The sequence below is a fragment of the Pelodiscus sinensis genome, chromosome 4 (genome assembly GCF_049634645.1).
Source record: "Pelodiscus sinensis isolate JC-2024 chromosome 4, ASM4963464v1, whole genome shotgun sequence".
Lineage (NCBI taxonomy): Eukaryota > Metazoa > Chordata > Testudines > Trionychidae > Pelodiscus > Pelodiscus sinensis.
In genome coordinates, this window is record NC_134714.1 from 68,113,664 (window position 1) to 68,141,004 (window position 27,341).

The 27,341-nt window shown below is 44.4% G+C and overlaps 1 protein-coding gene across 4 annotated transcripts in view; it reads left to right on the plus strand.

Annotated features, from left to right (window-relative positions):
- DPF3 (double PHD fingers 3) overlaps nt 1–27,341 on the plus strand; it is a 228,061-nt gene that overhangs the window by 77,820 nt on the left and 122,900 nt on the right. For 3 of the 4 annotated variants that reach the window (XM_006130318.4, XM_075927282.1, XM_075927281.1), the window contains exon 2: nt 22,407–22,567. In XM_006130318.4, the coding sequence (XP_006130380.1) occupies nt 22,407–22,567 (161 nt within the window). Of the gene's footprint in view, nt 1–8,283; nt 8,605–22,406; nt 22,568–27,341 lie in introns of those variants that run through there. The other variant, XM_025188288.2, reaches the window with a different exon arrangement.

Below are 27,341 nucleotides of genomic sequence, written 5' to 3' on the forward strand. Positions count from 1 at the left end.
GGTTCAACAAGGACAAGTGTAGAGTCCTCCTCTTGGGACGGAAGAATCCCAAGCATTGTTACAGGCTGGGGACCGACTGGCTAAGTAGCAGTTTGACAGAAAAGGACCTGGGGATTACAGTGGATGAGAAGATGATTGCAGTGGATGAGAAGCTGGATATTGGTCAACAATGTGGCCTTGTAGCCAAGAGGGCTAATGGCATATTAGGGTGCATTAGGAGAAGCATTACAAGCAGATCTAGAGAAGTGATTATTCCCCTTTATTTGGCACTGGTGAGGCCACATCTGGAGTATTGTGTCCAGTTCTGGCCCTCCTCCCCACTATTGAAAGGATGTGGATGCAGTGGAGAGGGTCCAGCGGAGGGCAACCAAATGATTAGGGGGCTGGAGCACATGACCTATTTTGGCGAGGCTGAGGGATTTGGGCTTATTTAGTCTTCAGAAGAGAAGAGTGAGGGGGGATTTGATAACAGCCTTCAACTTCTTGAAGAGAGGTTCCAAAGAGGATGGAGAGAGGCTATTCACAGTAGTGATGGATGGCAGAACAGGGATCAATGGTCTCTAGTTACAGTAGGGGAGGCCTAGGTTGGATATCAGAAAAAACTGTTTCACTAGGAGGGTGGTGAAGTACTGGGATGGGTTCCCTAGGGAGGTGGTGAACTCTCCATCCCTAGAGGTTTTTATGTCTCAGCTTGACAAAGCCCTGGCTGGGATGATTTAGTTGGGATTGGTCCTGCTTTGGGCTGGGGACTGGACTTGATGACCTCCTAAGGTCTCTTCCAGATCTATGATTCTATGATTCTATGCCATATTTATTCTGCCTGATGGATACAGTCTTGTGAATACTAGTGATTTTTCTTAGAGCCCCCAGCTTCTGGGTTCCATAGACTGCATGAGAGACTCAGCTTTCTTTTTAAAAAAAGCTGCTAGTTCTTCTGATTGTGGAGAAAACCTTGCAAGTGGGAATTGAGTATAACCTAAAGGCTCAAAAGCCAGAAGACAAATAAGAGATTCATATTTATTATTAAAAAAAAATTCAGTGCTTTTGTGAATCTGACTAATGACTTTTGACTTTTTTGTTGTTATCAGTACTGTGCATATTTGTAGAGCATGAGTGTTTGGAATATCTAAAAGCTGAGGTATAAGACAAGGATGTAAGATTCAAAATAAAAGAGGGTATGTCTACATTACAAAGTTAATTCGAACTAACAGACATTAGTTCGAATTAACTTTAATAGGCGCTACACATACAAACCGCTAGTTCGAACTTAATTCGAACTAGCGGAGCGCTTAATTCGAACTAGGTAAACCTTCCACGAGGAGTACAGATAGTTCGGAATGGCTACGTAGTTCGAACTATCTAGCCCATGCCGCGTGTAGCCGCGCGGCACGGGGTTCGCACTAGCCGGCTTTTAAAAATGGCGGCGCCGGCTTTATGATAATGAAGCCCGGGAAATTCAAATCCCGGGCTTCATTAGCAAGTTCGGTATGCATACATTACCCCGCTAGTTCGAACTAGCGGGGTAGTGTAGACATACCCTTATAGTTCTAGCCTTCACAGCCTCCTGCAGCAAGGAGTTCCACAGGTTGACTCTTTGTTTTGTGAAGAAGAACTGTCTGTTATTAGTTTGAAGCCTGCTACCCATTCATTTCATTTGGTGTCCTCTAGTCCTTCTATTATGGGAACTAATGAAGAACTTTTCTTTATGCACCCTCTCCACACCACTCATGCTTTTATAGACTTCTGTCATATCCCCCCTCGGTCTCCTCTTTTCTAAGCTGAAATGTCCCAGTCTCTTTAGCCTATATTCATATGGGACCTGTTCCAAACCCCTGATCATTTTAATTGCCTTCCCCTCTCCGACCCTCTCTCTTCCCCTCTCCCACCTCTTTTTCCCAGTCTCCCCGAGTTTTGTTCAATAAAGAGAGTTTCTATTTTTGAACACACGTGTCCTTTATTTTGTACATCAGGAAGGGGGGCTAGGGAGGAGTAAGTGGAAGGAGGTGAGGGAGGAATGGGGTTCGAGCCCCCGATGGGGAGGACTGGGGTGTCTCTGCAGGCTCCTCGGGTGGAAGCTCTCCTGCAGCCCTCCGATTGACCCCCTCCAGATGGCAGCCTGCGGCAAGTGCAGCCGGGCTGATGACCGAGTGCTGTGATGTGCCGAGTGTGGGCATTCAGGGCACTCCAAGACAGGACTGCTTTGCTGTCCCTCATTGAGTTAGACAAGCGAGCGGGGAACCCTGAGAACTGTCTGTCTGGGGTGGGGGTCGGGTCCCTTTAAGCACAGCCCTCGGTTAGCCTGAGACAGCAGCTCCACGCTCTAAGTCCTAACCTGATGCCCTGCCGGCACTGCTTCTGGCCATCCTTATCCTCGGTTCAGGGTCCACTCAATGTGGACATGCTAGTTCGAATTAGCAAAATGCTAATTCGAACTAGTTTTTAGGTCTAGATGCACTAGTTTGAATTAGCTTAGTTCGACTTAACTAATTTGAATTCACAGACTCACAGACTTTAAGGTCAGAAGGGACCATTATGATCATCTAGTCTGACCCCCTTGCACAGTGCAGGCCACAGAATCTCACCCATCCCTCCCAGAATAATCCTCTCACCTATATCTCAGATATTGAAGCCTTCAAATACTTTGAAGACCCCAAGATGCAGAGAATCCTCTAGCTGTGATCTGTGCCCCATGCTACAGAGGAAGGTGAATTAAGTTAGTTTGAATTAGTGCTGTAGTGTAGACATACCCAGAGGGACTCCATCCACCATATGTTCCTGAGATCAGTTGTTTGTACCTGGGTTTTCCCTTCCTTCCCGCTCATGAGCAAACTAGGGAAATGTGGTCTAGATGAAATTACTATAAAATGGATGCACAACTGCTTATAAAACCATACTCAAAGAGTTGTTTTCAATTGCTTGCTATTAAACTGTGAAGATGTGTTGAATGGGGTCCTGTAGGTTCTGTTCTGGTAGAGGTACTAGTCAATATTTTCCTTAATGTCTCAGATGATGCAGTGGAGAATACATTCATAAAAACTGTGGAAGGCACCTATATGGTGGGGATTGCATGCGTTTTGGATTGTAGGATTAGAAATTCAGAGTTACTTTGATAATTGGCGTATTTGGTCTATAATGAATAAAGTGAAATTCAATAAAAGCAAGTGCAAAATACTACACTTAGAAAATGAAAATGAAATGCACAAATACAAAATGGGGAATAACTGACAGAACATAGCATTGTAGAAGATGCTCTGGGAGTTACAGTGGATTACAAATTGAGTATGAATAAGAACATAAGAACAGCCATACTGGATCAGACCAAAGGTCCATCTAGCCTAGTATCCTGTCTTCCAAGAGTGGCCAATGCCATGTGCATTGGAAGGAATGAACAGAACAGGCAATCATCAAGTGATTCATCCTCTGTCGCCCATTTTCAGCTGCTGGCAAATCAGTGCCAGAGCTGGCCCAAGCTACGGGCTGACCAGGTTACCGTCTGGGACGCCCCATTGTAGGGGGCGCCACGTGGGGCTGCCGGACCGGCCAGGGCTGGGGCTGTGCATGCACCGCACTCCCGGGGGCGGCGCCGCACTCCCGGGGTCCGGGGCGCAGGAATGGCTCGGGCCCGCCCTGCCTAGTGCCTATGTCTAGACTGCAAGCTTCTTTCGGAAGAAGGTTTTCCGGAAGAGATCTTCGAGAAAAACATTTTTCGAAAGAAAGCATCTACACAGCAAAAGCACAACGAAAAAGTGATGTGCTTTTTCAAAAGACAGTGTCCATATTGATTGGATGCTCTCTTTCATTTCAGCTGTGATTACTGTGGACTGAATGGCCACCAATGCTTTTTCCTGGAGACCTCTTCTTTTGAAAAAACATTCTCTTCTGCATCCACATATGCCTTTTTCCAAATAAGCTTTTTCAGAAAAAGGCTTCTTCTTCGTAGAAAAATGTTTACTGCCGCCAGAAAAAAACCTCAGTTCTTTCGACTTTCTGTTGAAAGAACTCAACAGCAGTGTGGACATAAGTGTAGTTTTCCTGGAAAAATGGCCAGTGTAGACCAGTGTTTCTCAGCCAGTGGTACGAGTACTCTTAGGGTTACTTGAGAGAAGTCTGGGGGGTATGTCAACACAACTGAAATTTGGAGAAAAAAGAATTTTTGTTTTAAGTTTTACCATACTTTGTTATTTTTGTACTTTTTACACCCAAAAATTTAATCGCCCGCCCTGCTACGATTAAGTTGTTTAAACAAATGTGTTGCAACAGTAGAAAAAAAAATGGTGTGTCTGAAAACTGTAGATAATGGGGGTACTTATACATTTTTTTTAAAAAGGGGTACTTTATAAAGAAAGGTTAAGAAACACTGGTGTAGACATACCCAGAGACACCATCTCTGCTCATCCTGGCTAATAACCATTGAGGGTTGATTTATCCTACCTCCTTTTTTATTGTGATGATTCTGGAATCAGAATTTATGAGACAATCATCAATCATTTTTGCTAAAGTAACTTTTGGCTCTGCAGAGCAGACAATTGCACAAACTGCATATTAATCTGAAGAGAGCAGATGTTTACAGTAATATGGAACTATTTTTCAGTGTCACTCCCAACAATAACATGATTTTAAAAAGAAGTAACTTGGGGTGAGCTCTCTTTCTTAAATCCTCCCGCCAGCCACATTCCATGGGGTTCCTCTTCAATATTATATCAAGCTGCACTATGTGCAGCATGATCTACAAACCCACGAACAAAAGCCCACCCCAAAGCCCTACAGCAGAAAGATTTGAATGTGTCCATCTTTATGTATTACAAAGTTTAAAAATCTGCCCATCTATAGTGAATTACATGTATAATCACACAGACACACACGCACAGTATGTCACCTTAAATCTTCTAGGGATTATGCCATAGGTCCTTGCCAGGAGCTGAAGATGTTTCCAGCTGTTTCTCCACTTTTGGATGCACCTTGCAAATTGAGAAGCCTCATCAGCTGATCAATAAAGCCAAGGAGTCTGATGGATGAGCTATGAATGGGGTGGGACACAGAAGTTCCTTTGAGAGGATGGACTGAGGACACATCTATACAGCAGCTGCCTAGGAACTGGAGACTTATTCTCTTAGTATGTTCTGTAGATGACACTTTTTACATTTTGCCCTTTGAGACCAAAAGCAGGAGCATTAGAAAAAAAGGACCATAACTGCTATCTTTTGTTTTGAGTAAATCTTTCCCTCAGAAAATAATGTAAGAATCAAGAAGAGGATCCCCCAATTATTACCCACAAAAAGAATGTTCTTCAGCCATAGTATCTAAGACTACATAATAGAAAATAAACACAGGAATCCTCCGGGCTTATAAAAATGAAAAGATCCTGCAACTCATCTAAAGTAAACCAGTCCATGCAAAACATCATGTAATATATACTCTCCTAAACTTATGGAGGTGTTTTGTTGTTAGTTGGATTCACAGGGGGAGTCACAAACCCACCATTGTGCAGCAGCCTCCTGACACTGTGTTGTGATGTCTTTGTTGCTTTGTTCTCTTTGCTACTGCAGCACACGATCACCTACTGATGGCAAGCTATGTGCAAATATCTCAGGGCAATGTCAGATCATTATGCCGTGATTGTTCTGTGGCTCTTTGAAATTGGAATTTCTTCTTACTTCCAACTCTTTCTGATTGCTGATATGGAGGACTATTTTCCTCTTTTCCATCCTCTTTTTACCCTTCCCCCTGGCTGTCTGGAAGAATAAAGAGGAATCCCAGATGCTCTGGTTTATTTGCTCTGCATTCTTGTTTGTAAATCAGAATGAGAGAAGCTCTGCTCAAACCTGCAGGCACTACCAGAACCATGTGTTATTTTGGCCATTAGATGAGTTTTCTGACTTCCTGGAAAGCATTCTATGCTTCATCAGGTCACATGGTGCTTTGAAATAGTCACTCTGATTATTCAGAGAATGATTCAAAGTAGGACTAGAGTATGTTTGTCTGGTGGTGTGGAGAAGTGATTTGCCATCTGCTTAACTCCTTTAGCCAAGGAGTCTGATTCTGAAAGGTGCTATGAACCCACCAAGGATACTGAAGATGATGGGAGGTTTGAGAATTCAGCATCACTCTGGATCAGGCCTAAAATTAAGCCAATGATTCCATTCCCAATGGACAAATCCATGTTTTGGAACTGGAATTGTTTCCAGCCACATAGCCCTGACTGCTAACGGCGTTGGAGGTTGAATCACAAAATAACTTCCATGATCTCTTATGTTCTCCCAGCGTTCGATGCGACCTAGTGAGTGGTGGCACGAATCCAGACTTTCTTGGTGCTGAGCATGAATAGTCAGGACTTCAGACTGACAAATTTGTGGAAGCCATACACATGCATCACAATGCAGCACAGCTTCCACTCCAGCACCAAGCCACGCCTCATCTCATAAGATTCCCAGAGATATGATGAACAGTGCAATGTAAAGTGTAGTGGGCTTGTCCTAGTGTATGTGCTCACTGTTGCTCACTTGTAATACCATGTATCATGTGAGCATGAGAGAGAGGATACAAAAAGGCCAAGTAAGAGGATTAAAGCTACTGTATATGGGGCAGACTTGAAGGTCAAAAGGTTCTTTCTTGTCTGGAGATTCCTGACCTTGTTATATAAATACAGTGGGCAATATTCATTTCTTGGGAACTTCAGTAATGTCAGTGCACACTATGGATGAATGCAGATCGATGTTTTTGCTGTTGTTCTCCTTCAGTTATCTACTCTCCCTTTACATTGGTCCTATTTTTCATTGCCTTGCACTGGCTGTGCTCACGTACATCTGTGCAAAGTATGTGTGTGTGTATGTATGTGTGTGTGTGTGTGTGTGTGTGTGTGTGGGGAGGGGTGTTAAAAATGCCAAATCAGAGTGATTACATTTTACCTGGACCATCCTCTTACTTTGTATTGTAAGTGTCTACACATGATGCATGGCAGTGGATAATCAGACCTATTGTTTTCAACCATTTGGGGTTGTGTCCTTGATCTCCAATAACTTGCGTATGGGCACCTTGGGCCAAATTCTCCCTTATCTTTTACTGTGTCGTCGCTGAGTGTAGTGAGTGTAAAACATTCCCACTCTGATTTGGTAGTGCTTTAAATACACTTTGCCCTGATGTAAATGTCTGTGCAAGGTGCAGGGCAATGGAGAATTTGGCCCCTGGTCTTCATATCGGAGGGCAAAACATTATATGCACTTATATAAATTATTAGTAAGAAAGATCCTGCAGGAGAAGGCCTGGAAGGCAAGTTCAGAGAAGCTCTCCTTGCAGAATTCTTCTCAAATTGTTCAATCTGAAGGGAGACGATCAGAGTTTGCCTACTAAGGATGTGGGCACCAAGCTTCAAGACTGTGGAGGCAAGGATAATCTGCAGCATTGCCAATCATCCATGAATCAGAGCCCTCCAAATCGGGTTGGGCTTACAAATAATGAAGTCCTGAAGTAGTGTGTGTACTGGGACAGCACTCCCACTCTTTCTCATGCCCCACCCTTACCCCACCTATTCCCACCCCTGCTCTGCCCCACACCCATGCTCTGCTCTTGCCCTGCCTCTTCTTACCCCTACTCTGCCCCCATCTTGCCTCCATTCCATTCCATCCCTTCCCTTGAGTGACTTGGCCCAGGAGACAGGCAGAGAGGGGGTGCCTGATGCCAGTAGCAGGGGTTGGGCTTGCCCCTGCATTCAGCCAGTGGCAGCTGGAAGCGGATTGACCCAGTTCCAGCCCGCTCCTCTCTCCTGACTCCTGGCTGTGTTGCTTGGGGCAGAGTCCTTGGGAGGAGAGGTGGAACTATTCCCCACACTCACCGATGATGGGAAGCAGAGTGACGTGGGTGAGGGTTGGTGTAGGCAGGGGCAGATCTGACCCATGCTGCCGGCACCAGGCCCCCTGCTCCACTTCCTACCACAAGTGAGTGGGGGGGCAAGTCCAACCCCTGCTGCTGACCCCAGGTCTCCTGGTCTATCCTGGGCCCTGCAAGCCCCACAAAGTGCGGGGTCAGTGCGGTTACCAAGATCCATCCTACAGATGGGATGGCTTTGGATGGCAGGATGGTTCCCTTCCCCCATATCCCATCCTTCAGAGCTGTTTCCTTTCTGCTGCTAAATGTCAAGTGCTTTGAGCCTGCAGCCCTGATGGGTGTGTATGGGGAGGCGGGAGGGAGAGGCGAGTTCTTGGATCTACCCCCTGAGACAGAGTGGAGCCAGGACAGACAGGTTATTTTAAATTGTGTGGTGACAAACTTTTCCCCTCCTTTTTGTTCCCGGAGGATTGCTGGGGAAGTTGGTTGTTGTGCCAAATGCTTGGAATGTGGTTTTTCTCCTCTTCCTCCTCCTTTTTCAAAGGAGAGAGAATTTTGTGCTTGGAAATATGTTAATTCTGAACATAAATCCAGACAGTGGCAAAGTACTCATGGGATTTCGCCCCTACTGGAGTGTAATGCTGCTCTCTTTTTCATGCCCTCCCAGCTGTCTTTCTGGTGGCACTGTCCTGTTCCAGTGGATGTGTGAGTATATAAAGGAGTGAGTGTGTGCAGGGATGCTGGGACATTTGTTGTAGAGGAAGTACTGCTGATGGAACCCAGGTATTTGGTGTTTGTTTTTACTGTTTCAAGGCAGGGGCTGAGGCAGCACCCTCGTTCCAGCATCACTTAGTGTGTGTGGGGTTCAAAGTTGTTACATAACAGAAAGTGACAAGCACTGCTTCCACAAACTGATACAACCAGGCCGTAGCATATGCACAGAGGGCAAAGGCTGGCCCAGTGTCAGTTCAGTTCAGTTCAGTTCAGTTCAGTTCAGTTCAGTAAGACTTTATTGGCATGGCAAGCAAATATTGCCAAAGGATAAGGAAGAGAGAGAGACCTATGACCCTGGAAGTTCCTCAATGCCAACTAGCAAAGGGCACACCATATCATAGCTCACATCTGGCCTGACACACTCATTGCCCCAACACATGGTTGTCGTAATGTGCATCTGAAAGGTGCCGAGTGAAGTATCCTATGCTAGCCAGTCAGACGCTGGCCTTGAAAATCATTTGTGGTGTATGTACGGGGTGTGTAGAAAGAGATATAAATACATGGTGGAAACATGTTCTTACACTGTGTTTTGGCAGGCACTCAAAGCCTAGCCTGGCATAGAGAAGGGAATATGTATTTATTTGTCTGATTGCAGAGGACAAAGGAAAATACATTTGAATGTAAAGCCATTGATCTAGCAAGTAGGGGAGATGACTGCATAATGATCTCTATAGGGGATGGCATGTGCAACTCAAAAAGCATTCCTGCCTCTTGAAATAGAGACAGTGAACTTTAAAGTAATAAAGGGAGGCAAAGAGACATTTGAGTCATCCACCACTTACGAGGCAAGGGAGAGCAGCACCTTTTAAGTTCATGAAAGGTGGATCCTCTTACCCTGGGAGGCAAGAGTAGCTGGAATCTGACAAGAGGTTAGAAACTTGTTTAGACAAAGATTGCAACCTGCTGAAATAAATATTTAGTCACTAGGAGGCATGTTTTGTTTTATTTGCAACCACACCTGTTGGCCATTCTTTTATCACTCTCTGTTAATACAATTATTCCTGTCTTATTACAAACCCATTTCTGTGCTGTGGAGTGAGGAGTGAGTTCTCAGCTAACCTCACAGGCTGATGGACATAGGGTCATTTTGGAGGCAGTGACTTAACTTCAGTGGCTGCCCAGTGAAATGGCTTAGATGCTCCAGAGAGAGGCTTCTGAGGAGCTTGACAATTGGAGTTCACTGGTTGTTACCGGCATGGTCAGATTTGCACTGGCAGAGTCCTCGGGAGTTTGCTGGCACAACAGACAAACTGGTGTGTCAGGGAGGGGATGCATAGTTGTGCAGCAGCAAAGCTCTTACTTGCTGAGGATGAGAGGATTAACCCATAAGTATCTGTCAGAAGGTGGCTATGGTCCTCTCATACCTATGCTGTGCTTGGAATTTGATCCCTTGTATCAATTTGGCTTTACTGTGCGTTTGTGAGCTGGTGGCAGGCTGCTATGCAATGCAATGCAACACCCTCTCTCTTCTGTTTTCCATGTTTTTTCGTAGCTTTTTCATAAATTGAGTTTAATGATTCCTGATGATCCATGGAGTGGGCAGCCAGGCAGACTCAGAAGAAAACACTTTCCCCATCCTCAGAATGGCACAAGCCAAGAAGAACACACATATACATAGTGCACTGAGCCCCATCCCCAGAGGGTGGGGAGCAAAGGGGCACGGCACAGGTGGGAGTGGGATCAGGAGACTAGTCAGGGCTGGCCCACAACATTTTGGCACCTGAGGCGGAGAGCTCAACTTATGCCCCCATACTCCCTCGCTTGGGCCAAAACTTTGAAAGGTTTCAATTGTGCCTTCTTCCTGTTCTACTCCTCTCATGGTACTTCAGAGAGAATACATATGCACCAGCAGCAGACACAATTTTCTACATTCTGGGTCCTAGTGGGGCTCCCCTCACAGTTTGGCACCTGAGGTGGCCGCCTCAGTTCGCCTCATGGTAAGGCCAGGCATGAGCGTGGTTACTGTGGCTTTGCAGAGATGTTTATTTGCTAGACCGTCTTGGGCATCCACAGAACAAGCTCTGACTGTTCCAAGAACTTTGGGAAAGCACCTACCCTGATACTGCTGCTCTCGTGACTGGGGGTGAATTAGAATGTTGGAGGGAAATTGACCGAGAGGGAAATTGATTATATATAGAGAGACAGAGAAAGATGGGGGATGATAAGAGAGAAGCAGAGAGCCTGTACAGAGGGTCCAACAGGGGTTAATAAAACACACATTGACTGGCTCCGAGAACAATGGCAGTAAAATAATAAAACTTGCTCTCAGATTAAAATGACTCTTTTGATTGTGCAATACCTGGTTCATCTTTCAGCTCTGAATAATGTAACACCACTTCAGGAGGGATTTTAACCCTCTGGCAACACTTTACTGCATGTGCCCTTAAACTCATCAATATCTGTGTAGCACTAAAACTCTTCTTTTTATCAACTTTACCAACCCTGGCTGAGCCAGCACCGCAGGTCTGGGAAGAGTGGTCTGTTTCTGCCTTGAGAGATGAGATGAAAGGTTAGAGGAGGTGGAAGGCAATAGCATGAGCAATGCAGGTCAGGTTACTAGCGAATTCCTCTTGCAAGATAAGTGGAAGGCCTCTGAAAGGTAATTATTGGAGAACATAAATTCCTGAGATAACCCATCCAGAAAGAAATACTGATGGGAGCAGAGGCCATGTGTTAAAGGCTAGCCATCACTTTAGGGATATGGGTTATCCTTTCTCTCCTATTTTTCTGTGACCTCTCCTTGCTTTGACAGTCAAGTCCCTTCTTTCTTTCCCTTCAGCTAGTTGCTACTCTTTTCCTAGTCCAGATTATGGACCAATCGGATCTTACATCTCCATGCCATTACCAATGAAATTGATAGAAGGGGAGACTCAGAACCTACATCACCTGGGCATCAGTTTGGGCTTTATCTTTGAATTTCACTCTCCAATGTATGTGAGTGAGGCCAGCTGATTTGCTGCTCCCTTATCTGCCAACTGATTTTGGTGTTAAAGAACCTGAAGTACGTGTCGGTGACCATGAGGAGTTGGTTTTGGAACATTGCAAAGAAAATCCTGAACTGGTTTTCTGTTGTCGAACAGACCCTTGTACATTTCGTGGAAGGAAATAACTGTGAACTGAGAAGGAAGCACAAAGCTGGAAGTCAGTGAAATGGGTTCTGATCCTAGCCCAGCAATTGATTTCACGTTTGGCCTTGGGCAAATCATTTGGTCTCTACGCGTCGGTGTCCTCATCTTTTAAAAGGCGCTAGAGAACCTACACAAATTCAATTTTTGTTCACTTTAATTGGTGTAAGGGTTCTCAAAGTGTAGTGTGTTTGTGTAATTCAACTTGATTTGTGCCAGCCAGTTCCCACTGAATGCATTACATAATACCTCGCAACATAAATATACACGTGATTTTAATGTGCTTAGAGAACCTCAGAATTTAATCATTGTATATGTGCAAAAGACCTGCACGCCCACCTGGAGTGTGCTGTGGCTTCAATTCCAGCATGCACGCCAGGAGTAGAAGATCCTGTAGTAGAACTCTGAATTCTCCAGAGTGTACAATTCTTTTCTCTTTCTGTAGAGAACAATCCTATACCAGCACAAGGTGACCCAATATGTCTCTTCCATCTCTAATGTCTATGATTCTATTTGATGGAATAGTAAGAATGCTGTGGTAGGGGAATACCCACTATCTGTTGGACTTCTGCCCATAGATAAAATCAGTGTTGGTGGAGAGAGGGAAATTTGATTCCAAATCTCCCTCATGATGTTCTTCGGCCTTATTTCACTATTAGATTAAGTACAAGTCAAATGCATGTCTAGTGTAATTCACTCAAGTCTTCAGAGTTACATCAGAAACAGAATTGTCTTTGTGTGATCAAAAGATTTAATAAATAAAAGAGGCATAACCCTTATTATAGAAGCTAAGAATGATTTTTGAGAACCCAGAAAATTAAATTTTCAACCACAAGTATTTGTTGTGGTAATAATAGCTGAATGGAATAGGCCTTGTTGTGTCATTATGCATGTGTATTGTGTTAATAATGCTGTACCATGACAATGAAACTACAAACTATATCTATTCAGAATTGGTGGAGTGTTTTTAAAATACTTTTTGTTGGTGGTTGAATTTTTTGCCTTTTCCAAGACTAACCTCAGATGCAAATTAAATTCTAATTGTTAAGTTCCTGTGGATTTATTCTGAATCTATATAATATATTATTTTTTGTAAGAATCACATTCTGCTGTCGGTGTTTTCACTGCAAAATAGTTAGTGGGGAAATGGAATGACTCAGGTTACAAAGCACTAGTTGCTCCCACATTTGGTATTGGTTGTGATTACTTTCATCTGCTCAAAATGGGTAAAAACCTGTACTACATAAGAATTGTTTGTTGCAGAATTACTAGAGAAGATGCAATGCAGTGGAAAATCGGGTCCTTTAAACTATTTATTCAAAATCTTGTTCTGGTGGAGGCACCTGAAATTTTAGAATAATAGCAATTGTGTATGATTGGGATGTCCAATAGAAAAATTTGCAGTGCTTTGCAACCAGCATAGTTATACAAAATTCTACCATTCTGATGGAATGGCATGTTGCAACCATGTAAATAACTTTCATAGAGTTTATGACCAAGAGTCTAGGCCGATCTTCTGTATATCACAGGCCTTCAATTTTTTTATTCACAGTGAATCAAAGCTTGACTCTTCAAAGGAGGGTTACAATTATCACTAAAGTGATCCATGTCAGTGAGGCAGGCCAGGAGTATTGCGCCCGTGTTGCAGATAGGGGAACTAAGACAAAAAGAGATTAACTGCCATGCCCAAGGCCACTGTGGGAGTCTGTGTCAGAGCCAGAATTAGAACTCAGGTCATCTGGCCAGGTCCGATCAGATATCTTACTGGTCCAAATTCCTCCCATTCCAGGCTGTCCAGATGGAAAAGATGAAGCCAAGGTGAGAATTCTAGACTGTGAGAGTTGGATGGAAAGACTTTTTACTGAATCTGCCCCTAGATTTGTGATCATAGTTAAGTTCCTCACTGCTAAGGAGACTTCTATGCTCCTAAACCCCTCCGGCTTGAACTGTTAATCCCCACCCCCTTTAAAAATATCTCTTGGGTGACATGCTAGTCATTGATCATCCTTTTTTGGTGCTGAAGGTTTCACTAGTTCACACCTTTGGTAATTGAAGAGTGAACACAAGATATGAATTCTGGTTGCTGTCTTAAGCTTCCAAAGGGGAGCTGTCCCCTGGCAAAAACCTATAGTGATGGGTGCATTGTCAGAGGGTATGTCTACACTGCAGAGATTTTTCGGAAAAACGGCCGTTTTCCCGAAAAACTTCACTTACGTCCACACTGCAGTTGTGTTCTTTCGAAAAAAAATTGAAAGAACAGAGAGGTTTGTACAACATTGGTAAACCTCTTTCTATGAGGAAGAAACCTTTTTCCGAAAGAGTTCTTTTGGAAAAAGGTGTGAATGGACGGGGAAGAGGGAGTTCTTTCGAAAGAAGAGGAAAGAGGAAAAAGCACAGGTGCCTTGGTGGCCACTCCGTCCATAGTAATCACAGTTTAAATGCGAGTGTGGACACTATCTTTCGAAAAAGCAGATCACTTTTTCGATGCTTTTGGCAGTGTGGACACTCTCTTTTGGATGAAGTTTTTTCGGAAGATCTCTTCTGGAAAAGCTTCTTCAGAAAGACTCCTGCAGTCTAGACATAGCCCAAGGCATGTGGGTACACATTATACTGATCTTCCACTGGCATAAGGTTCCTTAGGTTCCAGTGGTGCCAATGGTGTGATACATGGGCTGGTTTGGCACTGAATTAGAAGATATAATCAACTTTCAGATGCTTCTTCTCCTAATCTCCAATGTACTGAACCTAGCACAGTGGGGCTGCAATTCTGATCGGACCCTCAGGTATTTCTACAACACAAATGAATTATTTTTCCTACACTTGTATACTGCTTTGCAATCTGATATATAGATTACAATATAAATGCTCTACCCACAGAAACAGTATGTAGGGAACATCTTTTTTTCCTCTCTCTTGATCTGTTTTCTTCCCAGACCTTACAGCATCCAAGCAGCAGGTTGTAAAAGTCTCAAGAAATCATGGTTGGATTAAAAATAGACGTCTGACTCCTGTGTTGTGGAAAGTTGCATAAGATTCACCTTCTCCCACAGAGCAAAACAAAGCCAATCAACTGGTATAGAAGTGAGATGGATGTTTGATGCATTCTGAGCCCCAGAAAGCAGGAGAGGCTGTGTGTGGGGGGAGGAAGGGGGAGGGAAGGGAGGCAGGTTCATATTTAAAAACTAAAAAGACCTATTTTGCAAACAGATTAAGTCACTCCATGGCCTCTCTGGAAACGTCTGCTTTGTCTTCACTCATGTTCAAACCCTCCTACCTCATTTGAGGATTTTCTGTGGTATCATCATCTCCCTGCCATAAGGGTAGGCAAATTTTTTGGTCCAAGGGACACATGAGGGTATGGAAATTGTATGGATTCAAAATTGTAGGAGGGGATGAGAGGTCTGGCTGGGAGTGTGGGCTCTGGGATGGGGCCAGAAATGAGTAGTCCAGGATATGGGAGGGGGCTCCGGGTTGAGACAGGAGGTTGGAGTGCAGGACGTATGTGAGGGCTCTGGCTGGGGGTGCAGGTTCTGGTGTGGAGTTGTTGATGAGGGACATGGGGTGCAGGAGGATGCTCTAGACTTGGACCAGGGGATTTGTAGGGTGACGGAGGGATCAGGGCTGGGATGTGGGGGGAGGGCTCGGGGTGCTGGCTCCAGGCTGTATTTACCTCCAAAAGGAGCTCCCAGAAACAGTGGCATGTCCTCCTTCTGGCTGGGTTCTTCGTAGAGACATGGCCAGGCGGCACTGTGTGCTGCAGCTCAGTCTGTAGAGCCACTCCCGCAGCTCCCGTTGGCCATGGTTCTCAGCCAATGAGAGCTACTGAGCCAGGACTTGGGCTGGGGGCAGTGCACGGAGTCCTTTGGCTGCCCCTATGCATAGGAGCTGAAGTGTGCAGGTGGGGGGAGATGCTGCTGCTTCAGGAGCCATGCAGAGTCGCAGCACACACAGAGGAGGGCAAGTCCCAGACCCTGCTCACCAGTGTGGGCTTAACTGCCAGATTAAAATGGCTGAGGGGCCAGATGTGGCCCATGGGCTGTAGTTTGCTCACTCCTGCCCCAAAAAACATGGCAGGAAAAAAAAATCTGATGGTACATAAAGGGATCAGGCCATAATTAAACAAAGACTGAGTGCTCCTCTAGGCTGTTGTCAATGTATTTTATAATCCGTATGCTGTACCTAAACACTATGATGACAGAACCTTTAGAAATGCTGATAGGTTAGATAGACAAAATATAAAACTGCCTTTGCTGATTTTGGCCCAAATATGATTGATACCCCAAAATCCTACAGTAGAATCTAAGAGTAAACCAGAAAGACTAAGAATTCCCACATTTAGTTTTCACTCAAAAATGGTCCACTGAGTTTATACAGAAAAACAGCCTTTAGGGCATCACACGGAATCCTCAAATGATATATGGGATTGCAGATATGATCTGAGAAGGGAAGGGTAGAGTTTCTTCCTCTTTTGGGGATGGTTCCAGGGCCCAAAACCTGTTAGTAAGAAGATTTTGGCTCTCTTAAGTTAATTCTTGGGCTCTGTTAGGCCCCATGTTCTAATCTAGATGATTACACCTTCTGTGATGGCTCCGGGAAGAAGAGACAGTTTCTGAAATGCCATGGTCCTATCCCATTCTGGGCTTTGTAATATCTACTAGAACCTCAAAATGGATCTGGACCAGGAGCTCACAGTAATATGACATGTTTAGTTTGTTCTGCATAGGAGATGGGCTGACACATTATCTACTAGCTTTTTCTTCTTTGTGAACTTCCCTGGGCCTGGGTAGAGGGAGTCACAATAGTGCAGTTGGGAGCAATAGAATGGAGTCTTCTTCTAGTTGGAGACAGGGAAAGGCACATGATTATCCATGTCAATGATAGTATGATTCCCAATGGACTATCTTAGATCCTCAGTTCCTCAGAGCGTTTTTTTGCTTCCAGACAGCTTCACTTCATTCTTGCCTTGATTCGAGTTGAGTCAGCTATTTTTCCTCCTTCGCACTCTCCTTCGTACACTGAGCTATTGGAGGGCCTGCTCTCCATGTTAGGTGAAAAGGGTACACAGAGGGGTGTGTCAATCTATAGCTGACACTGTGGCCCACATCATCTCACAATACCCCCTGCAGAGATGCTGTTAGTGGTGACAGGACCGAGCCCTGAGGCATTCTGTATGTCAGAGCTCTCAGAGGAGGAGCAGCTTCCCATCATGGGGATCTGTTGGGAAGGAATGAGGGTAGTCAGCATAGCACAATTCTCCCACTGCATGACAAAACAAGCAGTGAGTCAGCAGTACCTCACGATCAGTAACGTCAAAGGCAGCTGATAGAGCAGTAGCTGTATATTCGAGTCTCCTTTCTCGATCTCCATGAGGAACTCTGAGGCCTCTTTGCTGCTTCATTTCCAGACTCTCCTATGAAGTCAGGCTAGGAGAGCCCATGTTATCTGCTGTGTGCGTGTTGCTAGAGTTGATTTATATCTTGAATCGTGCCAAGGTTTGAAACGGGATGGTAGTTAGGCAGGTCACTGGTGTCAGGTATTGGTTTCTTGAACAGTTTCAGGTTTAAGTATTTTCCCGTTGTGCTTCTTGGCCTTTGCAACAATACTTAAGAGTAGAGCCAAAAAGTATAGAAAATAAAATTTCAGTGGGCATTCTACTGATCTTGGGAAGAACAGTGAATTCTCTGCATGTAAACACTGTTAGGGACCCTTGCAAACCTCCAGAGAAAAGGCTGCTTGTTTCTCTCAGGCAGTTAGCCGTCTCTTTATTTTCATCTTAACACCTCCATTGGTTGTAATGAGCACTGCCCTAGCGGGAAATGATTCTGCAGAAAAGAAGGACCTGACTTCTATGGGACTAGCTCCAACCCAGTTTCAATGTGGAGTTACCTAGGCTCTGGTAAGAATCTAAGAGCTGTATTTTAATGGCATAAAAGTCCTGGGGGTGATGAGGGAGTGTGATCCCTTCTGGGGCTGACTGGCTATATGTTTTTAATGAGTATTCCCATCCCTTGGTTTCTAATCTGAGATGTGACAGGTACTGAAGAATGCTCTAAGCCAATGTTGCACAACCTTTTTTTTTTTTTTTAAATAAAGTACTCCTTTAAAAAAAAAAAGTAAGTACCCCCTTTAAAAATATTATAAGTACCCCTAGTAACTACAGTTTCAGAAACACAGTTTTTTTTCTATCATTGCAACATGTTAGTTTAAACAACTTAATCATAGCTGGGTGGGTGCTGACATTTTTGGGTGTAAAAAATTTAAACAAAATTTCAGTTTTTTTCCAAATTTCAGTTGTGTTAATGTACCCCCCAGACTTCTCTCGAGTACCCCTGAGGGCACTCGTACCACTGGTTGAGAGACACTGATCTAAGTTGCACCCATCTTGGAGCTCCTTTAGCAGCTAGAGATCATTACCATGCTCTCTCCCTCTGGAAATGTACCCTGTCCCAACGCAGGATGGAAGGGAATGACATAGAGCTGCTACATTGGCTCTATGCCAGCCTGGGCTTTCCTGTATTCAAGAGGAATCCTGAGGGCTGGGAAGGTGTGCGAAGCAGCTAAGATGTAACATAGGATCACTGTCTTCAGTAGTGACCTAGGGCCCTACCTAACTTTTGTAGTAAAGTAGTGCCTATAGAGTCCCATCTCACATTGGGGCTCATTGTGCTAGCTACTGTACAGACAAATGGTATGTGACTAGCTCTGCCTTGAAGGGTTTATAGTCTAAATAGACAAGACAGAAAAAGTATGCAAGAAGGGAAGGATTATTTTCCATTCAGTCAGGGTTAGATCAGGCTGTTCCTGATGAGTAGAAAATCTTCATTTCTCAACATTTAAAAGGACATCGACATACCGGACATCACAGGTCCTGATTCTCCACTCCATTACATGGGTGTCCTGCAGGGGCATTCCTCTGAAATCAGTGGAATTGTAGCAGCATAACATCAGTGTTTAGAGGAATGAGAAGTAGATCTCATATATTTTAAGTGATTTTTTTCTAACCCGTGTTGCTAATTGCACTAAATGATTAAACCTGAAAGATTTTTTAAAATGAAATTTACTTTTTACTATTAATGTGGTTTGTTTATTTTTTACTCATAGAACTTGATCAGCGAAACTAGGTTGGTCCATTGTTTTGCTTATATCACTTCAGTTCTCTGTTTCCCTTCCCACCTTTCTGTGCTATCTGACTAAGTTATTTGGGGGCAGGCTATGTCTCACTTACGTGCACATACAGTGCCTAGCACAATGGGCTCTTGGCCTCCTTTGATACCTCTAATACTAACAATACTAATACTAACAACTTGGTTTTCCCATATAAGCAAAAAATTATCATGCTTGAACTGAAGCACCGGAGAAGATGTTTACGTTCAAATATGCTTTTAGTTACATGTCTTTAAAAACTGAATGAAAATTCAGAGTGGACCAAATGTATTCATATTGAGATGTAATACAACATTGCTTCGCTTTTTAATGTCAATTTTTGTCCATGGTTTCAGCTTTCAGAACCAGAGCTTGTCCCAGTCCTCAAACCATCATTGTAGATCCTCACTTTTCCAAAATTTGAATTGCTTAGATTTGGGGTTTTGATTCTGCTAATAAAAAAGCCAGCTATGAAGTTTGAAATGTCAAAACTTCCCTAGCGTTCAGCAATGATTGATCCATATCTCAATTAATTAATGAATTAGCATATCTTAAAGAAAAAAGAGAAACAACTTTCACTTTAAAATAATTACAATTGGGATAAAAAAAATCTAGTCTAGGCAAACATAATTTTACTTGGAGTTACATGGAGGATTAATTTGATCCACTAGATTGTCAGCTTCTACTGATCATCAAATGCATTTAAGTTTTGAAAACTCTGTCTTCCCTTTGTAGACAAACCTACGGTTTAGGCTTAAACCATACATGACAGTATCACTTTAAGCCAAATATTTAACATTCCAAGATTTACAGTTATTTTCAGTTTACAGCAGGATGGAAACGGAATTAGTCTCCATTTATGACTCCTATCCTGGTTGCTGTAGTTTATTCTGCTGAATTTTTTTAATACAGAATGCTGGCCATGCTCATATTTCATTGGGGTTGGGGTGTGTGTGATACTTACTACACAGAGAATCTGTCCAGTGGGTGACAGTTTGTTTTCATCCAGTTTTTACTCTTTGTTCTATGAAGACCTCAATGTTTCCAAACATCCCTGGTTTAACAAAGGAATTTAACTTAGCACTGCTGACACTCACAGTATTTGTAAGAACTATTAATCTTTGATCAATTTGAGTTTCCTTGTTACTGACTTTGATTACACAAGTGTACATGACAGCCAGCTTTAATTACTTTGAATAAGTTTTCATTTCTTCTCAGTCAATTTCATATAATACGTACAGCTTTCTCCCCCCATATCTCACCCCCGGAAGCAGGGGCTTGGCATTGTCTTCCTCGGATCTGTGTGCAGAGAAGATCCTGCTGTATGCAGATTGCTCTGTGTATAGACTATATGTCCCCATTACTGTTTGTTCCCTTCCTCTTCAGCATTGCATGGAAGGGAGGCTGAGGCTGCAAGGAGCTAGATACACCATGCATGTTGTCAGCTGCAAGGAACAGTTGGAGAATCTGTGAAGCCACATCTGGAGTATTGTGTCCAATTCTGGGTCCCCAATTACAGAAAAGATGTGGACACATTGGAGAAAGTCCAGCAGAGGGCAAAAAAACTATTAGGAGGCTGGAGCACATGACTTATGAGGAGAGGCTGAGGGATTTGGGCTTGTTGAGTCTGCAGAAGAGAAGAGGGAGGAGGGATCTGATAGCAGCCTTCAACTACCTGAAGGGGGAAAGAAGATGGAGCGAGGCTGTTCTCAATAGTGACAGATGACAGAATGAGGAGCAATGGTCTCAAGTTACAGTGGGGGAGATCTAGATTGGATATTAGGAAAAACTATTTTACTAGGAGGGTGGTGAAGCACTGGAATGGGTTACCTAGGGAGGTGGTAGAATCTCCATCTCTACAGGTTTTTAAGACCTGGCTTGACAAAGCTCTGGCTGGGATGATTTAGTTGAGGTTGGTCCTGCTTTGGGCAGGAGGTTGGACTTGATGAGCTCCTGAGGTCTCTTCCAGCCCCAGGATTCTATGAATCCTCAGAAAAGTTGTTGCAGCTTGAGGCTATATCAGCTGTTATTTGTATTCCCTATATTTGACACCTTTTCATTGGCTGCTTTCCCTCCCTCCTCTACTTTTGATCCTTTGACATTCAATTTGTTCTTCAGTTGCAGACTAAAGAATGTCAAATTCAGTGCAAGTTACACTATACTACTTAAACATATTTTCTGATCAACTCTCTCCCATTGCTGAATTTCACCCAGTAGGATGACAGCCAGCTCCAGGGGTATGCTATGGCAGCTTTGTAGCACTCCAGCTTGATGGCCAATCTGTGACATTAAAGCAGCACAACGTACAAGAGAATCTGGCCCCATGTTGCTGAAAGTGTGCTTTTCTGTCTTCTAACCTGTAACTCTGAGATTTCAGGCTACCTCTGGCATGCAGATTTTCTTTTCTTACCACTCTCTATAGAAGCCTAAGGGTTCACAACATTTGAAGCAAATGCCTAGCCAATAAATGATACTAGTCTCTCTAACTATCATTCTGCCTTTATAAACTCAAAAACAAAGGATTTGTCACATTGGTAAATCTAGTATCCTACTTTCAATATCCAGTGTAAAGGGGCAAGGATTAGATTTCTTTCCTGCCCCTTGCAGAGATCATCTTGTGCCATGCTGAGCACATGAATGTATTTCATTTCTATAGTGCCACTCGCCTGTAAGGACCATAAGCACTTTATGAACGATGATCTAACATGCCAAATGAAGCCAAACCCTTAATGTGCAGCTATACTTCACTCTCCTCCTCCCCGCCCCTCACCCCCGATCATGCTACCTAGGAGCACAAAGAACAATATTGCTAGCTCAGGGGACACCCACTCGTGAATAGGCAGAGAGCGTGGCTCATCTGTGGGGCCACCCTTGGAACAGAGGTGTGTAGGTGTGTCTGCCAGTTTTGAAGAGAAGTTTTTTAAATGGGGCCAGCATTTTAAAAGCAGCTTTTCAGTTGCTCGAAACATACCGTGGAGGTTGCCCTCAAAACCATTGGCTTGTTTTGTGAGCAGGATTTGAACTGGCACATTAAGAACAAAAAGCTTTGCCTCCCATTATCCAGAGACATCTATTTCCCTATCCTTAAGGGCTTGTCTACACTGCAGCTGGGAGAGAGCTTCCCAGCCCAGGTAGACAGACCAGAATTAACAGGGCACAAGCTATTGTGCTAAAAATAGCAAATGTGAACATGGCTGCCGCGGTGGGGGCTTGGGCTAGCCATCTGATCAGGTGAATCTGAGCTTGGCTGGCTGGCCTGAGCCTCTGCCAGTGCAGCAACACGGGTCTGTGCATCCAGGCTGGGACTTTTGCTCCCATCTGCAGTATAGACATACCCTCAGCATCTAATCTTATGCCCCTTACTTTCTCTTTGCCTCAGTGACACTGTGTGACAGGAAGTGCTTCAGGTTAATGCATACAAGGGATTTGGGGGAAGTATTTCTGCTGATCTATTTTTGATTGACCCCATGTCGCCTTCTTTCTGTGACTTATTTGGGGAGGCCAAAGCAATCTCTTAACTTTCTCCTCTTTTCCTCCTGGTAGACTTGGGGACCAGTTCTACAAAGAAGCCATCGAGCACTGCCGCAGCTACAACTCTCGGCTGTGCGCCGAGCGCAGCGTCCGCCTCCCCTTCCTGGATTCACAGACTGGGGTAGCTCAGAACAACTGCTATATCTGGATGGAGAAGAGGCATCGGGGACCAGGTAAGCCGTGTTCTGTGCATGTGTGTAAGGAGGGCAGGCTGCTGACCCCTCAGGGGATTTAATTACTAACAACTCAAACCTTGTAAGGGCCATGCACACAGGAGAAGTTGCCTACACCTGCTGGCCCGGAGGGGATTCCCTTCAGTAACTTGCAAAGAGCGGAACCTAATTATTCTTCCTATTGCTTGACATCGTAGTTTCTAATGCTGCATCATCACAGATCCTTTATTGCTATTGATCTGAGGCAATCACATAGTAGAGGACCTTTACTCAAGAGAACCTTGGAACTGTTCTAAAGGAGGGAAGACTCACTCATAGGAAATATAAATTTAGGAAGACGGATCATGTGAGGATTGCCTGTTGTGTTCCCTCCTTCTGGGGCATCTGGCATTGGCCACTGTCGGCAGACAGGATACTGGGCTGGATGGACCTTTGATCTGACCCAATATGGCCGTTCTTATGTTCTTATGTAAGAGTCCTCGTTTTAAATTCACTTTGCTCTGATGATTAGAATAGAGGATAGGTTGCCAGGCATCTGGTTTTCGACAGGAACACCCAGTCAAAATGGGACCCTGGCAGCCCCAGTCAGGACCTCTCACTGGGACATTCAACATCCAGTTAGCAGGGTTAAGGCAGGTTCTCTACCTGTCTTGGCTCCGCACGGTTCCCAGAAGTGTCCGGTATTTCCCTCTGGCTCCTAGGTAGACAAGTGGCCAGAGTATGCTGCCCCCACCTCCAGCCCCACCTCTGCCGTTCTCATTGGCAGACAGTGGCAGCTACAGGGATAGTGCCTGCAGACACGGGAAGTACGCATTGTGCAGAGCCACCTGACAGTCCCTCTGACTAGAGGCTAGACATGGCGGCAGCTTCTGGGAGCAATGTGGAGCCATGGCAGGCAGGGAGCATGCCCTGGCTCTGCTGCACCGATGACTGTGAGATGCTTGAGGTAAGCACTGCCTGGCTGGATCCACACCCCAACCACCTCTGCCCCCAGTGGAAAACCCCTTCTGCACACTAACTCCCTCCCAGATCTCATACACCTCCCTGCACCCCAATCTCCTGTTGCAGGCCTGAACCCCCCTGCACTCAAACTCCTTCCTGGTGCCCACACCCCCTCCTGTAATGCCAATCCTCTCAGTCCCACCCAACAGCCCCCTCCCACATGCTGAACTCCTTATTTCTGGCCCCACCTCAGCGCCTGCAGCACTAGTTGGAGCTCTCCCTCCTTCTTACACCTGTTTCAGCCCAGTGATAGTGACTGAGCAAGGGGGCAAGTGAGTGACAGAGCAGGGGGACCTGGAGTGTGTGGGGGCAGGGCCTCAGAGAAGGGGTGGGGCAGGCATGGGGTTTTGGGGAAGCAGCGGGTCAAGGGTTTTAGGTTTTGTGCAATTAGAAAGTTGGCAACCCTAGGAGGACACCAGGAGTCAAGAGATCTAGATTCTGTTTCCAGATGACTTGGTCTTCACCTCTGTGTCTCAGTTTTCCATCTTGTTGTTTGGCTTTTTTCAATATTTGGGACAAGAACCCCAAATAAGAGGGGAACACGCAACAATTACAGTGAAGGGTTGATTACCCAAGTGCCTTGGCTGGAAAGGTACACATAAACAACTGGGATTTTGGGTGACCTGACAAAATTTTTAGTTTAATAGACTTGGGGTGATGTAGTTCTGTTTTAGATTATTGATGTTTGGATAATGGAGGTTGCACTGTCTTCTTAACTAATATGTGATTCATTCTAAAGCCAAAATAGCATTTTGTATCATTTGTATTTCATGGATTTCCTTTTTGCATAAATCACTTACAACGAGCAAAAATACCAAGATGGCGGCGGCAGTGGGAGGATGGAAGAGGTAAATGTAAATCTGCTACAAGGATTGTGAATTGTAATAAGGGACAGTATCGATGTGTGCAGTGCTAGCACCATATTCTGCTTACTTACTCTTGTGAGTAATCCCAGTGAAGTCAATGCTCTACTTGTAGAAGTAAAGTGAATGGGCTTTGGTTCTTGAGTTTGTGACTGTGGATGGAGCAGACTGGTTGTGTTCAAATCAATCTGGGTACGAGGCATACCTGTGCCGATCAAGAAAGGCTTCTTTGTCGGCGCGTCACGTCCAGACTGCCCCGATCTGCCGACAAACAGCTGATCGGCAGAACAGGGCAGCCATTTAAATTTAAATGAAGCCGCGATTATTTTAATCGCGGCTTCATTTCCCTCTGCCGATCTGGCTAATCTACATGCCTCCGTCGACGGAGGCATGTAGTCTAGACACACCCTCTCTGTAGTTGCAAAAAAGATAGTGGAAAGAAGCAGGCTACCTTCCCTCATTTTAGCACTACTTTTTTGCACATGTTTCAGCAAATCCTATCTAGGTGCTTAAATGGCTGTAGAATCAGAATGACTCAAATGTTCAAGAAGGGAAATAACAATCTCTCACTTTTTTTCCTCCCTTTTTAGTCTCTGAGAGAAATGTCTGGATTCATTTCTAGCTCTTGGATTCTATGTATGCTCATGTGCATTTTGTATGTGTGCAGGCTGAAAGAAAGCTAGGTCAAAGAAATGAATTTTTGTGTCTAGCTCTATTTGTGAGGAGGTCCGTGGTCATTCTTATTTCTTGTGGTAGCCAGTTCAATGGTCTTTGGATGATGCAATCTGTTCTTCTTTCTGTTATTGGCCAGCTGTGGCAGATGGGGTCATAGCCTGCCCAGGGGCTTACTGAATAAACAGTCCCTACATTCTGCCAAGTTCAGGAACTGGAATTTTCCCTGGCCATTTCACAGAGCACAGAATGGGAGAAGGTATCTTGCACGGTTCCCCATCTGTACACCAGGACAAAGGACTTGTGTACACATAAATATTAATCCAGAATAGGGTAGAATGAAAATTTAAAGCAGATTAAGTATTCCCACTTAATTCCATGTGTGGATGCTCTTATTTTGGAATAGGATTACTTTATTTCAAATTCACTTAATCCATTTGAATAGAGTATTAAACTAATATGGAATAAAACAAGTGGTACCTTAGACTAGAGACTAACAAAAATATATATAGTATCATGAGCTTTTGTGGGCAAAACCCACTTCTTCAGATGAGCTCAAACTACTTCTACCCTCCACGAGCTGAGTTTGTATTGTCTACAACAACACATTTTTTACACTGCCTCTTGCAGCAGCAACACTTTTGACTTTTGGGGTAGGGAGTAGGATTGGGTTGTGGAAGATATTTTATTAGTGAACAACAACAGTACTTTATTGTTTAGGACAGGGATGGGGAATGTTTTTTGGGTTGAGGGCCGCTGATCCACAGGAAAATCAGTCAGGGACACATACAAGTAAAAAAAAACCCCAAACCAAAACAACAACAACAACAAAAAACAAACACAAAAACAAAACAACCCCTCTAAACAAACAATAAAACTGACATGGCCCCCGAGCAAGAAGGAAAAAGATACTCCTCACATTCCCCTCACACACCACAGCCTAGGGAGGTCCAGGCTGATAGATTTTGTGTGCTCCAGCCCCACAGCAGGGTGGTGAGGGGCTGGAGTGCCAGTGTGGGCTTCCCAGTGTTGGGGGGAGCCTCGAGCCCTGGGGGCTGGATCCAGGCAAGTTGAGGGCCACATCCGGCACCTGGGCCTTAGGTTCACCACCTCTGGTTTAGGATAAGCACTGAAGGACGGTAATACCTTATCCTCTCAAAACTACAGGGAGAGTTTGGGTAGGCAGAACATAGTTATCTGAGTGGTCTGCGACTCTGGGGAACTTTCTTCACAAAATGTCTCATGTGGTCTATAGTGACCACTGAAGGTTTTGTTTCACCTGAAAGCTCCTGTTCCAGAGAGATGACGCTTTTGACAAAACAAGTTAATTTTCGCTTTTTGTTTAAAAACACGTATTTACCCCAAAAACTTCTGTTCCTGCAGCATCCTGCAGGTTCTTTTGAAGTCATTCATACATAAGCAGCTATGCATTTATTATATGTAGAAGCCAGATGCTGGAGGGAGCACATGCTACAAGCATGACACAAAGTATCCTGGAAGCAGACACACTGATATCTTGATATTTGTGGCAGGAACCACTGTTGAGTGTTTAAAGCATAGGATTGGTTGCCAGGAGAGCTGGGTTCTTTGACCCAGCTTTGTCACTAACTCCATGTTACCTTGGACAAATCTGTTGACCTATGCCTGAACCACATAAGATACCTAACATCACCGTGCCTCAGTGTCCCTGTCTATGAAACGGGGCCAGTAGCATTTCTCTTTCTCCCAGGGCTGTGGTGAGGACTGGTTAGTGGCAAGAGAGGTTTTTTTTGTTTTAGAATTTAAATAGGCTGAAGCTTCCTGTATGTCCATCAGCTGCCAAATCCATAGCCTTTTTTAATTTAAATTATAATGATTTAGAAAGAAACCAAGAGTCCCTCCTCCCTCATATTTGCTCTGCTGTTCCTTGATGTGATTAGCTTGTTCAGTGCTCCCTTGGGTTTCTCTGTACCATCCATCTCTCGTAGCCCCATTGTGACGGGCACAGCATCTCTCTGGTATGAGCATCGCCATTTCCAGGCAACACACACTGTGCTCTTGGCAGTATTGAACCAATGAGAATGCTCCACCAGTCACTCTAACATCTGGGATGTGAGCACCCCTTTGCTTTGTTTACTGGCCTTCGCTTCCCACATCTCTCACCTGAAGCACTGTTTTCAGGCAAACAGAAAAGATCCAGAACCATCTTGCCCCTTGCGTGGGGTTTAAAAAGGGAAGAGGAGAGTCAGAAGCCCCAT